This window comes from Larus michahellis, chromosome 3 (assembly GCF_964199755.1).
Source record: "Larus michahellis chromosome 3, bLarMic1.1, whole genome shotgun sequence".
In the NCBI taxonomy this organism is placed as follows: domain Eukaryota; kingdom Metazoa; phylum Chordata; class Aves; order Charadriiformes; family Laridae; genus Larus; species Larus michahellis.
In genome coordinates this window covers 44,964,501-44,978,963 of record NC_133898.1, presented here as the reverse complement: position 1 = coordinate 44,978,963, position 14,463 = coordinate 44,964,501, and the positions used below count along the sequence as shown (strand labels likewise).

The 14,463-nt window shown below is 42.3% G+C and overlaps 1 protein-coding gene across 6 annotated transcripts in view; it reads right to left on the bottom strand.

Moving 5' to 3' along the window:
• Window positions 1-379: 379 nt before the first annotated feature.
• The window catches only part of SMYD3 (SET and MYND domain containing 3), a 417,003-nt gene continuing 402,919 nt past the window's right edge, over window positions 380-14,463 (bottom strand). For 4 of the 6 annotated variants that reach the window (XM_074579948.1, XM_074579949.1, XM_074579951.1 and 1 more), the window contains 2 exons: window positions 7,808-7,916; window positions 380-1,097 (listed from right to left, as the gene is read on the bottom strand). In XM_074579948.1, coding sequence (XP_074436049.1) covers window positions 996-1,097; window positions 7,808-7,916 — 211 coding nt within the window. In that variant the 3' untranslated portion in view covers window positions 380-995. Of the gene's footprint in view, window positions 1,098-1,665; window positions 1,820-7,807; window positions 7,917-14,463 lie in introns of all 6 variants that reach the window. The other 2 variants (XM_074579947.1, XM_074579950.1) reach the window with 2 other exon arrangements.

Below are 14,463 nucleotides of genomic sequence, written 5' to 3'. Positions count from 1 at the left end.
ACTTTCAAAGGCCTTAAATTATTTACGTTTCAAAATTCCTCATAAATATTTGGCTTTTGTTAACATTTGTTTCTGTGTTAAAAATGGAAGTCAGCAGCTCTGCCAAGAACAATTCTCTTGCTGATGAGCGTGGGGGAACGGGCCACCCGTGCTTTCCAAGACATCCTTCCTCTGCAGGGATGACCTCCTAATTCAGTGATCGTCCGTAGGTGTCAGAGCTTCACTATTTGGGGACGTGAAATCCAAACCCCACAGGCTCAGAAAGGTCTAGAAACCACACTGCCGGACTCATAGGTCCAAATCTTTCTCTGGTATGAAGCGAGAAACTCTTGAAGCAGTCAAAATGAGGAGAAAACAGAGTAAGCGATTTCCACGTAGATACCCTTTTGATTAAATTTTTTATTCAATCCATTTTAATATTCAATATTATAACACATGAAATGCAGGAAGAAGAGGGACAGAGCCCTGCAGATATATTAGGAGGGAGGAAAATCTCATTTACAACATTGGGAAACTTATTTGATGTCAAAGAGCACCGGATCAGGCTTTTGGGAGCCACAACTAAGGGCAAGGCAAAGAATATATTCTCTCTATGTAATGTGTCTGACATGAGATCCTTAATTGCTGGCATAAACTGCTATAAAAAAATTGACTGCTGATATCAATGGAATTATATCACGTTGTAACTGATGAAGGCTCTGTATGCATTTCCCAGTACTTACTATCAATTAAATTAGGTGCTGTAAATTGATAATTAGGTATCGTCAATTGGATTGTTTGGTAGGAAAAAAAAAATCCTCTAAAAAATGCATATTCCTCCAAACATCAACTCAATTCAGATCATATAGTAAAACTTATAAATACTAACCATTTTTGTAAAGCAAGTAGGAGCTAATGAAAAGACACCAAAATCATCAAAAAGCTTCCCAATGCAATAAAAAGCATTTGATTTCCTTTCTCCTTGAATACTTTGTTTTCCAGATTGGAGGTTTTCTTCATTGTGTTCTCATGATGGCTTCACACTGCTCCTTTATCTCCATCAAGACTTGCATCAGGCTGTGATCTGTCCCGTGGGTCACCTTCATAATATCATAGGCCTTGAGGGGAGAACAGAAAGGGACACGTTAGTCATTGCGCAGACTGTGTGAAGGGGTTGGTCGCTGCAGTGGGGCAGGGACATAAGTACTGGTCCTCGAGTAGTTGGCAGCTGGGGGCTCGAATGCATGGCACAACAGAAATAGGAGTAAAGTCTCCCAAAGTGTATAATGATTTGTCCCTGGCAAAGGAGGAGGCAGTGACACATTATTCTTAGGTGTTAAAACCCACTAATACATTGCACAGATGGATGTTTGGAATAGTAGTGAAAGATAGTTTTGCACTGAGGCATGAAGGCCATTTTAAGATTGGTCAAATACAACACACAAGCTTTTTACACATTATTTAAATGAGAGGACTGCGACATTCATGATGTTAGTAGCCTCAAAGTCTATAAGTAGAAATAGATTAATGCTTAACCAATGGAATAAAGTGCCTTAACTGTATCAGGACAAACTATGCATAGCATCAAACAACTAAGTACATTAATAGTTTCACTCTAAAAAGGCATGCACAGGAATGGTTCTTTGTTGGTTTTCCCAGGGATTATTTTCTCTGTGTGTTGGTCACCTTATACTGCTAGGCCAGTTTACACTTGCTGATATTGCCTGTTGTGTCGCTGATTCCCTGCTACAGATATGTCTGAAATGCTCTTTGCCCAGCTCATGTTTAGATCATCACTCTTCATATGACAGTTCTGCTTCTTCCATCTATTAAATTCCTCCTGCAAGAAGAGAAGTACCGGATGGAAATGGATTCAGCACTTCTGAAGAAAGGAGGGAGCTAGAAGCGTACTGGTAGGAAAAAAGACATCACAGATTTTTCCTCATCCCAAACTAAGGAATTGTCAAAACCTAAATGCAGCCTGTGTTTCAATGGGTTCCCGGTCCAATCAGCTGATAACATTCAGCAAAATCAGCTTTGAATTGCAGAAAAAGAATCTTTTTGGAAACAAGTGTTGAGTAAGGGGCCTCATTTAAATTGGAAAGATAAAACCAAAAATAAATATATTCTTTGGTGGAATGAATGAAAGCCTACTTCCAAATTCTAGAGACTGGCAAGCATATGGAAATTCTAGCATAGTTTATTTTTGCTTCAAATTAGCTAATTTTTAAAAGAAGAGGGAGGCAGCAAAAGGTTGAAAGAACAAGTTGAAATAGCAGTCAAAACAAATCAGTGTGCAAGGAGCTCTAAAAAGAGTCAAATATGTTCTGAGCTACCACAATGCTCTACTACTAAATGATAGAATAGTTAAACAGAACAAAGGAAATGCTTTCCCCGCCATTAGAAATTCATCAGAAATGTGAAATAAACTCAGAAATCCTCAATTTTTGAATATTTCTATTCTAGCAGAAATACAAAGCTGGTCATGTTTTTGCAAAATTTTTGCAAGTCAAGTCCTAGACTACCTAAATTGTTCTTAATGTTCTGATATCCCTAATTCAACATATTGGGGAAAAGTTGTAAAGAACAGAAGAATAGATCATAAAAACATTTCAACATGGTGTGTGAGGCATTAAGCTGTACAAGAGCCTTTTTTTTTTTTTTAATAAATAATTGAAAAAGTAGTGTTAAAAGCAAGAGTAAGAGCCAGTCCTCACCTGGCAAAGACTGGGATGGAGACAGATGAACACTTGCATGCTGTAGGAAGCCCCGGATGGTGCAAAGCGGGAGAGCTGCAGGTGGGATCCCATGTGTGTTGCAGTGCAGCAATACGTAGCTGCGCCCAAGCTAACTAGGAAGGGCCAAGACCACCCTGGAGCAAAGGGGCCGGGTAAATTGGCCATGGATCCAGGCATAGTTGGTGCACAGTGTTTGCATGCCATGGCCAATAAAGCTGATAGATTTATTGTGACTGACGTATGCTAAGAGCTGTGCATCTGGATACGTCTGAGTCACAGTCCAGGGGCAGATGACCTTGATCTGCCCACCTACAGGACAGAGGTCAGGCTAGCGGTGATGGACCTGGACACCCTGATGCACAGTCAGAGATGTCCATGTGGATATGCCTTGTTAAAAGGCAAAAGTTCTTAATATCAAACACAATCTTGAGATAATGCTACCATTGCTGACTTCTCTCTCCTCCCAAACATTTCCTTTCCATTTCTCCAGTATGGCAGATAAATGCACCCAGTCTTTAGGCTTTCGCCTCCTTCAGGGAGAAAATCATTCTCATGCAATGTACTGTCTCACACGGTGCAATACAAGTCAGAGTCGGCTGTACCGAAGTTAGAATAGCAGTGGCTTCTGTAATTCCCAAATTAAACTGGCATTAAGCTATGTAGCTGTTTTTGCAAAGGTCAGTGCAAAACTGGGGAAAATTTCACCTCCAATGCAAGGAACTGTTTTACTGGGCAGAAGCAGGAATATATAGGCTCTCTGACCATTCCTCTGCTCTCCTAAATCGCACAGCTAGCCTGCAGAGTCGAGGCTGAGCAGAGTCTTGTGGTCTGTGTGGTCTTCCTCTCAGCTAAAAGAACAAATCTAATTATGAAAAACTATAGTAATCACAAGACAGGAACATGGGCCACAGTGTCATCAACCACACACTGTCTCCCTGAAGAATATAAAACCCATTAGATTAGTGGTATGGCTGTTGCTCCATGAATGCAAATGAAATGCAGCACAGTCGTTTGCGCCTGATTTGCATGGGGATGGGACAGGACGCCCGTCACCACAGCTGTGTGCAGATGCAGGACGGCACTGCTCCATCACAGGGAAAGCAGAAGGCAAATGGCCACGTGCCAAAATGGCATGAAGCGAAATGACATTTCAGAGGGAGTATCTGTGCTTTTCCATCTCTTGATTGAAGGGGACACTTGTTAAAGCAGGCATAAGAAAAACAAAATCACAGTTACTATCCACCACAGCTGGTAAACAATTCAGCGTTTGAAGCAAACACCTAGAGAAAGGGGATTTCTTCAGTGTTGCTGTGAAACCTGGGAGGGATTTTACCCCAGTTCCTGTGCTTTTCGCCTCCACACCAGGCATTACAGTAAGATGAGAAGCGATACTGTATTTATTGCAGGTCTTCCTGGGACAAGAGAGCTGTGGCCACCCACCCATGGGAGGACGAAGGTGCTCCTGCGGCCGTGCCACCCAAGCACAGGGTCTGTGGGGGAAATTGGTTGGTCAGTGTTGTACCTGTGTGCATCTTCCTGGCTGCCTGCCACCGTCCCCACCAGCCATCGCTCAGCAGCTGGGCACTGCTGCCCTGCTCAGGAAGCCACCACCACCACCACACCACAGCCCAGAGGACGGAGCAGCAGCCGAGACAAGCGCTGCAGCACTCACTGGCTCACTTCGAGGAGATGACGCTCAGAAATGAAGTCATCTGCTTGAATCCAAGCCTTCCCCTCTGCACCCTGCCTGTCCTCCTAAACCAAGTCCAGCTCCACTCAGGTTATGGGCAACCGAAGAGGTGAGCTTACAGTCCTGTGAAGGTGACAAAAGACACCTAACAAATATTTATGCTAATGAGTGCACCTCAGTACAAATCTATACACTTGCTAGGGGCTCCTGTGAGCTCCAGGGATGCAGAGCCGTCCTGGGCTCTTGCAGGAGTGCTGCTTCCCAGTCGAGAAGCTTGTCTCTTCACAAGACAGCTTGTTGCAACTTTTATTATTGCTGCTTTTTACAGTCATTCCAGGTTCTTTAAATTAGGTTTATCAGAATGGGCTCCAGCTCTGGTCTTTTGCTGACAAAGGTTTTCCTGATCTGTAATTCCATTTGTCGTCCCACCATTACATCTTTCATATATATGTATATAAATTTAAAAATACTATGTTGGTAACCAAGGGCTACCTTCAGGTTTTATTTCTGCAGTGGCTCTCTGTAACGCCTCTATTTCCAAAACCTGGCAAATTAGATTCTGCAGGGCCTGATATACTTTTAGGGGGTGATTTATTTTAATGGGTAACATAAAGCCCTCCACATTATTTAAGCCTTCTTTGGGGGTGCAGGGCAAAGAGCTAAACCCAAAGGGCACTAACAGAAAGGTGGCTATGATAGTGATTCATTTTCAGGGGGCACCGAGAGCAGCAGTAAGGGCTGGGCTGCAGAGCTGTGTATGAAGATCTACTGGTCTTAACAGACTGCGCATCTGATGCAGAGAGGCTGTCAATCCCCAGCAGCTCTGCGGCTGTGCCTGATTAAACAGAATTTATATGAGTGAGGTGAATTTCACTCAGATCTCAATTCCTCTGCACCTTCCACATCCTTCTCCTTAATGCCGCACTGAAATTAGTCTGACGAGGGCTCCAACAGGGTGCTATTCAGTGTCAGGGCGTATTAAGAAGAGTAATGAAGCAGAGAAGGTAATCGAGTTTCTGCTCTGAGCATGTGGCATGCTCTGTTGACACATCTAATCACAAAAGGCCAAACTGTGTTCCTGTATAACTCTAGGACATTATCTGAGTTATATTAGGAATCACATCCTTTACTCACAACAAACTGGGAATTATATCTCGCTCTAATTTGTTCTGGTGTAGACAGCAATGAATGAAATCCGTTTCAGATCTTATCCAAAGAAGTGTTGTGTCCTGTGCTTACAAGTTGCATGGAGAAACAGGATGACAAGAAGGTTTTCCTCCGCTCAGCTGTGCTCCCAGAGAGTGGGAGTTCAGTCTCTCCCTGTCTCACACATGTGGGTGAAAAGGGAGAGGCTGAACAAGGAATAGGCGAAAGCACAACAGGATTCATTTGTAAACGGTTCTCCATTTCAGCTGTAAAACACTTACTGTGTCCTTGTGCACCACTCATGGCTTGGAGACCACAGTCAGAGATTCACTGAGGTATGGCATAGAACGGTAAGCAGCACCTTGTTCTCCCTTTTCAGGGAAAGAGGAGATCACAGCTTGAAAAAAGGTTTCTGTGTTAGGCATTGCCCAGCATTCAAAGGATAATACAGTAGCAATCTGGTTTGCAATGGGCAACTTCACTAAAAACATAAAAAAACCCCATCACAGCCTCCACCTTCACTGATGAGTAGCATTCAGATGTCTCTAGGGGAATTCACTCCAGTTTAATTTAATGCAGTATCATATTAGAAATGCAATTAAAAGAATGCCTGTTGATATATTGCATCAGTATCAATGAAAATGTAAGCTCCTCTGACTGGGGTCTCACACCACTTGCTGAAAAGGAAAGTCTGAATGTTTGGAAACTATAAATATTATGGGAGAGACAGCAGAACAGATTACCTGGCACATGACAGATATATGACTTACTTCTGAATACTGCATGGAAAATAGAATGGATTACTTTTCCATCTGCTTTTTTAATGATCAGAATTGGCCATAATTTAAGTTAAATATATCAAGTGAAAATTTAAGTTACCAAGACTTAGTAAGACTGTCATCGTATTAAATACTAATTTATTATTTCAACCTGTGGAAATTACCAGTTATTCAGCTTGCATAATTAATCAGATGTTAAAACCAAATAGATATGGGGGTTGAAAAAAGTAAGGACAAAATACTAAGTCATCTAGAGAGTCATGACTGATCTTAACTTTATAGGGGATCCAGGCAGGGCTAAAAACCGCTTCTCCCCCACCCCCAGTGCAGACACCCATCCCCTTCTATCCTGAGCAGCTGCCCTAACTCTTTGCCACAAGACTAGTCCTCCATACAGCACGGACGTTAAGCAAAGGGGACGTACAGCCAACTTCTGCACTTCTTTCCAACACGGGGGCCAGCGCTGGGGCCCGCCCCTGCCCAGCAGCAATAGGCAAGTAGCTGGCCAGGTGGCTTTCCGCAGCGCCCAGCAAAGGCAACGAGGAGGTTGTGTCAGGCACTGGAGGTGGGCCGAGAGACGAGAGGGGGGACCGCACGGAGCACGTACTGTCTGCAGGCCAAGCTGATGTCAGGACAATCAATAATACAAGGGAATAAGCGTAAGACCTCTTTGAGGGGAACTGGAGGCAGCACATCTTCCAGGGAGGGAAAAACACCTCAGCAGTGATTGTGGGCTTGAGATGGGAAGTGAGTAAGAGCTTACGTCCTGAGGGCATGTTGCATGTGGAAGGGGATTCTTCAGTGTATTTAAGATGATACTAACAGCAATATAGCATCAGGACAAATAAGAGCCCCAGGGTAAGAGGAAATTAATATAAAAGTCAGCTCAGGTACAAGAGGGATGGTTTAACGCTGAAATGTAACTAGCAAAATACCAGCTGCAAAACCAGATCAAAGAAGAGAAAGATGATGAATGATATAGAAATAGGAGGGATCAAGAAGCATGCCTGTTGATTTGAGTGTGGCACACAATAAAATACAAGCATTAAAGGCAAAGTTCTCCAACCTAAAATCACAGATCCCTGCTAGGGAATAAGGAGGGTAGAAACTGCATCTCTGCGCTTGTTCTTGTCCTTTCAGTGCTCCCAGATTCACTTCGCTACCGTGAGGAGTGTATGAGGCACTGAGATATTTTTATCTCTTCGGATCTAATAGTTATTTTTCATCCAGGCAGCTCTGAGCTATCGAACTGTAATTAGCAGTGACTGATACTGGAGGAAATCAGTGCCTGAAACGCTGAGTGACAGTGACCCATCACCACTCTCAGCTGCAGCCTGGGGAAACACCGCTCATGGAAAAAGCGGTGAAGAGCATCCAAAGGTGTGAGGTACAGTCAGAGCAGAAGCGGGGAACACATGGCAGTTTCGGGGGAAGTGAGGGAGGGGCACAGAGAAGAAACAGTTCACAATACTGACCTCTTTCAAGGTCTCCAGTGCTTGAGGAAACATATCTTGACTGTACTGCAGTTTGCCCACTCGCATCAGCTGGACAGCCCTCAGCGGATGGAAACCGGGATAATACAGTCTGCAGAGAAAAAGGAGGAAAATGTGTCACTGTCAGCTCTCACCTTCACAGTCACTGCCTCTGCAGAGAGCTATTAGGGTGGGACTGCAAAGTCACTGTGAATGTTAATAAGGTACTCAGAGAAAATTAGCTGCACTACTGAGAAGCATGAAATACAGAGGGGAATTAGCAAATTATTACTCTCCATCTCAGAGGAATGCCTTTAACATTATCCTGTTAGAAAGTGACGGGAGTGGGATTATTTAATTCGCTACTGTTGGATAATACAATAGCATTTACTGTACTTAGTGTTGCAAACAGAGGTCGTTCACAATCCCAGGTCTCTGGAGAGTTATAATTTTAGGAGGAAGCTTCAGCAGGGAACCCAGTCCTGGATCCTCCAAGATGAAGGAAAGGGACTGCAGGGAAAGCAGGTATGTAGCATTGAGGCCACCATTTCTGAGGGTTTGTTTGCTGCTCCCTGTTGGAGAAAGAACTGGTGCTGCACGTTCAAATAAACATCTCAGACTTTGCTCGTGCATCTGCTAGTGTGAGGATACGCTCCCATTCTTACTCAATTAATTTCACAGAAGCAGAAGTTTTCCATCAATCTCACTGGAGTTAATAAAAAACCAGAACTATCCTCTCTTTTTTTTATAGGAAGTAGATGGAGAGCAACGTCATCATTAATTCCTCTCAAGATGTTCTTGGAATGTCCATGCTTTCATGGCAGCCAGTCCGCATTTCCAAACCCTGCCAGCCCTTGGCTCACAACACCTGGATTCCACCCCAGCCCTGTGACCTGGATGTGGACAGCATGGCATCTCAGAAGAGCAAACTGGGGGCTGCAGAAAGCCGTGGACGCGCCTTGCCTGGAACTGGCCAGCAGGGAACATGAGGTGAAGGGATACACCTGGAAATTAAGTCACCTGCAAAAGATCTTAGATCTTTTTTGACCAACCACACAAATGAAAGAATAAAAGCCTCAAGCATGACTCACCAAAGACAAACGTCCTGTCTGATCAAACAGCATTTTATTTCCTCAAGTACACCAGTGGTGTGCTTGAGGAGTGTCTAAAAAAATACAAAATTTGTCACAACTGCAGGAAGAAAAGCCAATAAGCTTCCCAAAATCTACTCTTTGAAGAATTTTTTTTTGTGTTTACGCCAAACCTATGATCATTGGTTTTCAGGGAAATTGATAATGAATGATACCACTGCAGTCAGAAAGATACTTAAATCTGCACGAGTATTATTAAATGCACGCTAAGACACCAAGCGATGTAAATTTGTGCAATGTAGAGTAATCTTCTGATAAGTCTGCATGCAAATGCATGAGTTATCTTTCTCCATCATTTTTCACTAATGAAAATGCAAACACGATTAAATACGACTAATTGTTTAAATGGCAGTGTATCTGACTGTCCTTACAAATCTCAAATGAAGATGTGTAAACATAATGGAAAATGTTTTCACACCCAAACCCCCCTTTTCTGCTGCTCGTGTGCAGTTTCAGTGAAGACATACAAAAACACACGGGAAGCATGCCTGGTAGGATCTCAGAAGCAATAGCTCTTAATCTGCCAAAGCCTCTCATGAAGCAGCAGAAATCAACTCCTCAATGAGAATAATCCCTCCTGAATTGCCACAAGCACCCGCTGGTCAGACCTCTTGTGGGTTGCTGTTCGAAAAGGCTGGAAAACCAACAGACAAGAGAGAAGAAAAATAATCGCACTCATCTCAGTCCAAACTGACCACTCAGGATCCCTGACCACTTCAAGGATCCGGTTAAACAAACACTGGGAAATTATCAGTAGGTCTATTTTTAGATTTTGTTCCTGGTTATCACATCAATTAACACGGTGGTATCTGCTACTAGTTAAATAGAGAGAAAATGCAACAAAGTCAGAGATTTTGGTGTGAATTTGTGAAGAGTAGTAGAAATCGCAGCACTAACATGGCACAAATGGGAGTAGTGAGCATATGCACAACTCGTAAAAATTGCAAAAAAATGATGCCTGTATGATTGCGTACTTCTGCCCTCATCTATGACTGCTGCAAAGGAAGGAGTAAAAAGGTCGTTCCCTCTCCTCTGGGCCACTGAAATGCCAGGATGCCTGGGGCAAGGATTACGGCCACACAAAAGGAGTCAGGGAGGCAAAGACTTTTGCATAAGATGGTAACTTATCTTTGCAGTCCCCACTAGACTGCCTCTGCTGTATCCTGACAGCTCTGATTCTTTCACGGCTCCTTCATGGCCTCTTCACATCTCCTTCGTTCCACACCTTTACCTTTCATCCTTTCCACCATCTTTTTAATGTCTCTTCTTTTCCTCTCCCTCCTGAATAACCACCTCCACGCAAAATACCAACACAAACAGGGAACTTGGATCCTGCCTCTCCTGCAGCCACCGCAGGGATGGCAGCTCACGTGGACAAACCCAGGCTGCGCTTTAGTTCAGCAACGTGGCGCCAGCTAAACTTCACGTGAGTCCGTCAGAATTCAGAATATGCCCCTCCATGATAACAGCTTGCTTTCTATAGATGATACATTCACCTGTAAAGTTTTAGGATTGTGGTATACGCAATAACAGAGAAAACAGGCAGCAATTTAGCAATATGTCAGGTACTCGGGCCAGACTACCAGCCATAAACTAAAGCATGTGAAAATTTAAGAAGAGGACACGGAGTAAGTGTGAAACAAAGAGCCCTGTGCTCATAAATATTTACAAAGCTGTTTTACTGAGCTGATTTTTGCTGTGATCTTATGCATGTGCATAATTACATTTTGAAAGCCTTAAAATTGATATTTGAAACAACTATTTTTTATCATTATATTTGAATAAATCTATTAAACTATTGGAACACCTTTTGTGGAAGCACATCCATTGAGGAGTTCACTAGAGAAATCCAGGCAGCTTGCAGCTCTTTTGGCATATGTGTAATTGGGAAAAATGCTGCTGGCTTCTTCCAGGCATCCCTAGGATTCAGTATTACGAAAAACTGGCAGGGCAGAAAGAACTAAGAAGCAGTTTCAGGTACTTGTCAGCCAATTTATTATCCCCATATATTGCTCTGAACAAACTAAAGTGGATAAATTTAAGAATACGGAAGACATTTACCAGCCAAGGAATTGATACCTAAAGACTATCAACAGGAGACTGAGACAACTATAAGAGAAATACATGCTGTAAAACACGTTACAGCTTGGGAAGAGTAGGATTTCAATCTGAAAAGGATTTTATGAGATTTACCGAGGCCTGAGGGATAGGAAGAGGAACAGTAACATACTGAAGGCTGAAATAAAGATAGTTCTGTGGAGTGATGTTTCCTGGCCCTTGGCACCGGTCAATGCCCAGTAGTCTACTTGTAAAGAGAGATTAAACACAATACAACAACTAACAAGTAAGGCCGCGCTGTAAACAAGAGAACTGGAGGAGGCTGAGAATTGTCTGTACGTTTTGTATCACATCCTCTGCTTATATAAGACAGCACAGTTTTGTTCTGATCCATGACCAACAGCATCTCTGCTGGCCCATCTCTCCAGGCCACCCTCCCGCCTATCGACTGTTCCCCCCAGTTTGGTGTCATCTGCAAACCACACAGCAGTGCTTTCTGTTGCCTCCTCCAGGTCGCTGATAAAGATGTTGAACAGGATGAGTCCCAGGACAGACCCCTGTGGAAGCCCACCGTTACTGTCATCCAAACAGGGTACAGCCAACAGCCATGACCCGTACTCTGTAAAGCAATACCTGCTTCTAATACACCATGAGATCGATAGCTCCTATTTAGAATTCAGTCACAAGGTTTGCCTTGATTAACCCTCAGAGCAGTCACTGATCATATCTTCATATACATATGAAGAAAAATATTTTTCTTCATTCTATATATTAGCTCTGAATCTCTCCAAGCAATCCCTTGTGTTCTCACATGAAGGACAATGTAAAAAAGACAACCCTTGACAAATTTTAGCCAGTGCCTTCTATTTCTTAATACTGTACTTCCATTAATTCTGCTCAACTTATCTCCCATTACTGGGTAAATAATCAGAGCTTTTGTGTTCTCCTGTGAGTTAAAGCTTACTATTAAAAAAAAGAGACTATGCAAAATCACTGCCTCTTCTGATGCCTCATATTTTAAAATAAAGAGGTGCCTACCATTCCCTGTAAATCAGTCTGTGGGGTTAACATTTACACTGTTGTCTTCAGCATGATGTAATTAGAAGCAGGCAGGATTTACAAAACCTGAAACAAGGGTTTAAAGTGGAAATATTACAAGGCTCTTTAATATGGTGACATATAAAAAGTGATGCTATGCATTAAATTGGTTTGCGGTACCTTTTAGTGCAAGTAAATATGACAGCATAAAAGACATAAAGCAGCTTTAGGAGCCCCAGCAACAGAGAAGGAATTAAGAAGAGGGTCCCAGGCTTCAAGAAAGGCGGTGAGCAGAATGCAAAGGGGACAGCATCAGCCTCATGACAAAACGCACGAGCTACAGCTGGTGGAAATGTTTACCTCCAATATAGCACCCAGTAAGTTCAACCTCCTCTTCTTTCTCTGACACATTCTTGATTTCTGAACTGCTCGGTATTTGAGTACATTCATTAAGGCTGTTCACTGAACTGCAGCCTAGGAATTAGTTTTATGTTGTCCAGTTATTTGTTTTTTTCATTATTCAGTGATGTGAGATGGTTGTCTAATTCACATATTATTTCTGTTCCTTGGCTGGGATGATCAATGGGTTCTAAATATGGGAATTATGAGAAACATTTTTAGGACAAATTTAAGGATAAATTAATATTTGCGCTAAAAAGTACGAAACATTTGATATCTATCAACATTTCCAGGGAGGAAGAAGTTATTTTATGGATAGTCAAAAAAATCATATGCCTCAGGAGCATAAGACAGGTAAACTAACTGTGCTCATTTAGGACCTCACAGATCTTAATGCCAACGGTGCTGCAGCTGTTCAGTCTGATCTCCTACACAGAATTTCACCTAGCAATTCCTGCTCCAAACCCAGCAATTTGAGGCTGAAATAGTGCTTAACAAGCAATGCTCTGTTTATAGAAAATAATCTTAAGCAGCTTTATACATAATTTGCTCAATATTAGTATTTTTTAATAAGCACAAGCCCCGTGCAAGAGTTTTGTGTCTGGAATGGAACAAGGTTACAGGTTGGAGGAAATGGGAACGTGTTATCGATACTGGACTAAGTGACTGTTTTGAATGCTAGGTATTAGAAGTCTAGTTGGGACTGTAAAATTTCTAAGGGCAATATATGTATATTAACCTGTGTGTAGTCTTTAGAGGTCCCTGTGAAAGCTTTCCAAAAGAATACTACTCTGGCTCTCATGTTAATAATATGCTTTTTCTTGGAATAATAATGGTGTTAACCCGTTAGTCTTTCCGGCTTCTCTCTCTCTTTCTCCCTCTCTTTCTTTTCTTCTCTTAACAACTTCTTATTTATTATCAATGACAAGATAACTTTAAATCAGGTCAGTATCTTACAACTCCCCTTATACCTTCTGCAGCAGCCATGTCATTTTTGGAGTAGCAGACTAATTCCTTTACTTGTGGAAGACTTGATACACTCCAGCTGCCCTGAAATGTTTATTGTCCATTTTATCTTCCCATCGCAGTGTCTCATGGAGATGATCAAAGCAGCACTGAACAGTCTAATGCTGGCATCACTCTTTTCTATTTTTTCCCAGATTTCACCTCTCTCACGTGGATTTTGGGATCGGCTCCTCAGCACTAGCAGGGAGGTCTTCCTGGAGGAAACCGCTATTGCGCATCCCTAAAGCATTACAAAAAAGCTTTGCCAGTGATAGGAAGACATTATTATTGTTAGAAGCTTTATGCTGGAAATTATCTTACAAACTAAAGCTGGGAAAGTTACTTTCTATTACTATTACATAAGACTATTAATTACCCCTAAGAGACTTACTCGTCTTCTGGTTTAATCAAAGAACAGCAGAAAGTCGGCATAATTTTCTGAGCGAGATGGGGTCTGATAAAGCTAACACCTCTAATCAGAGTTCACTTGGAAGTCTCCATACTCTAATAATGCACCCTGGCTGTACATCTTTTGCAGTTTAATTTACACGTGCTCTCTATCTGTATTATTGCTGTATTGGCAAAACTCTTGGTATCCCCAATATTGAAGTTTTCACCAATGACCACGGCTTGTGCATGAGCCGCCTCATACTAAGCACTAAAAAGCATGGCATGACAGCCTTTGTTCTGCACAGATAAGACACGGAGGCCCAGGCAAATGAAGTGGTTTGCCCAGTGTTACAAGAGAAAACCTCAGGGAAAGCCAAGAGTTGAATCTAAATCTCATTGTGACTTTAGGATGTTTTTTGGTTCATGCAGAGCACAGTTCTTGTGTCTATTCTGTCTTGTCTGTCTGTCTGGTTCTGCCAATCCAAATGGAAGTAAATGCAGTTTTGTAGGCTTAACAGGCTTGCTGTATTTTGCAAAAGAAATGCAGAGACAGTAACCTTAGTTTAGAAATTTTTGTGGCAGACTGCCAATTTATTTTTTTGTTTATTTTTTTATTCT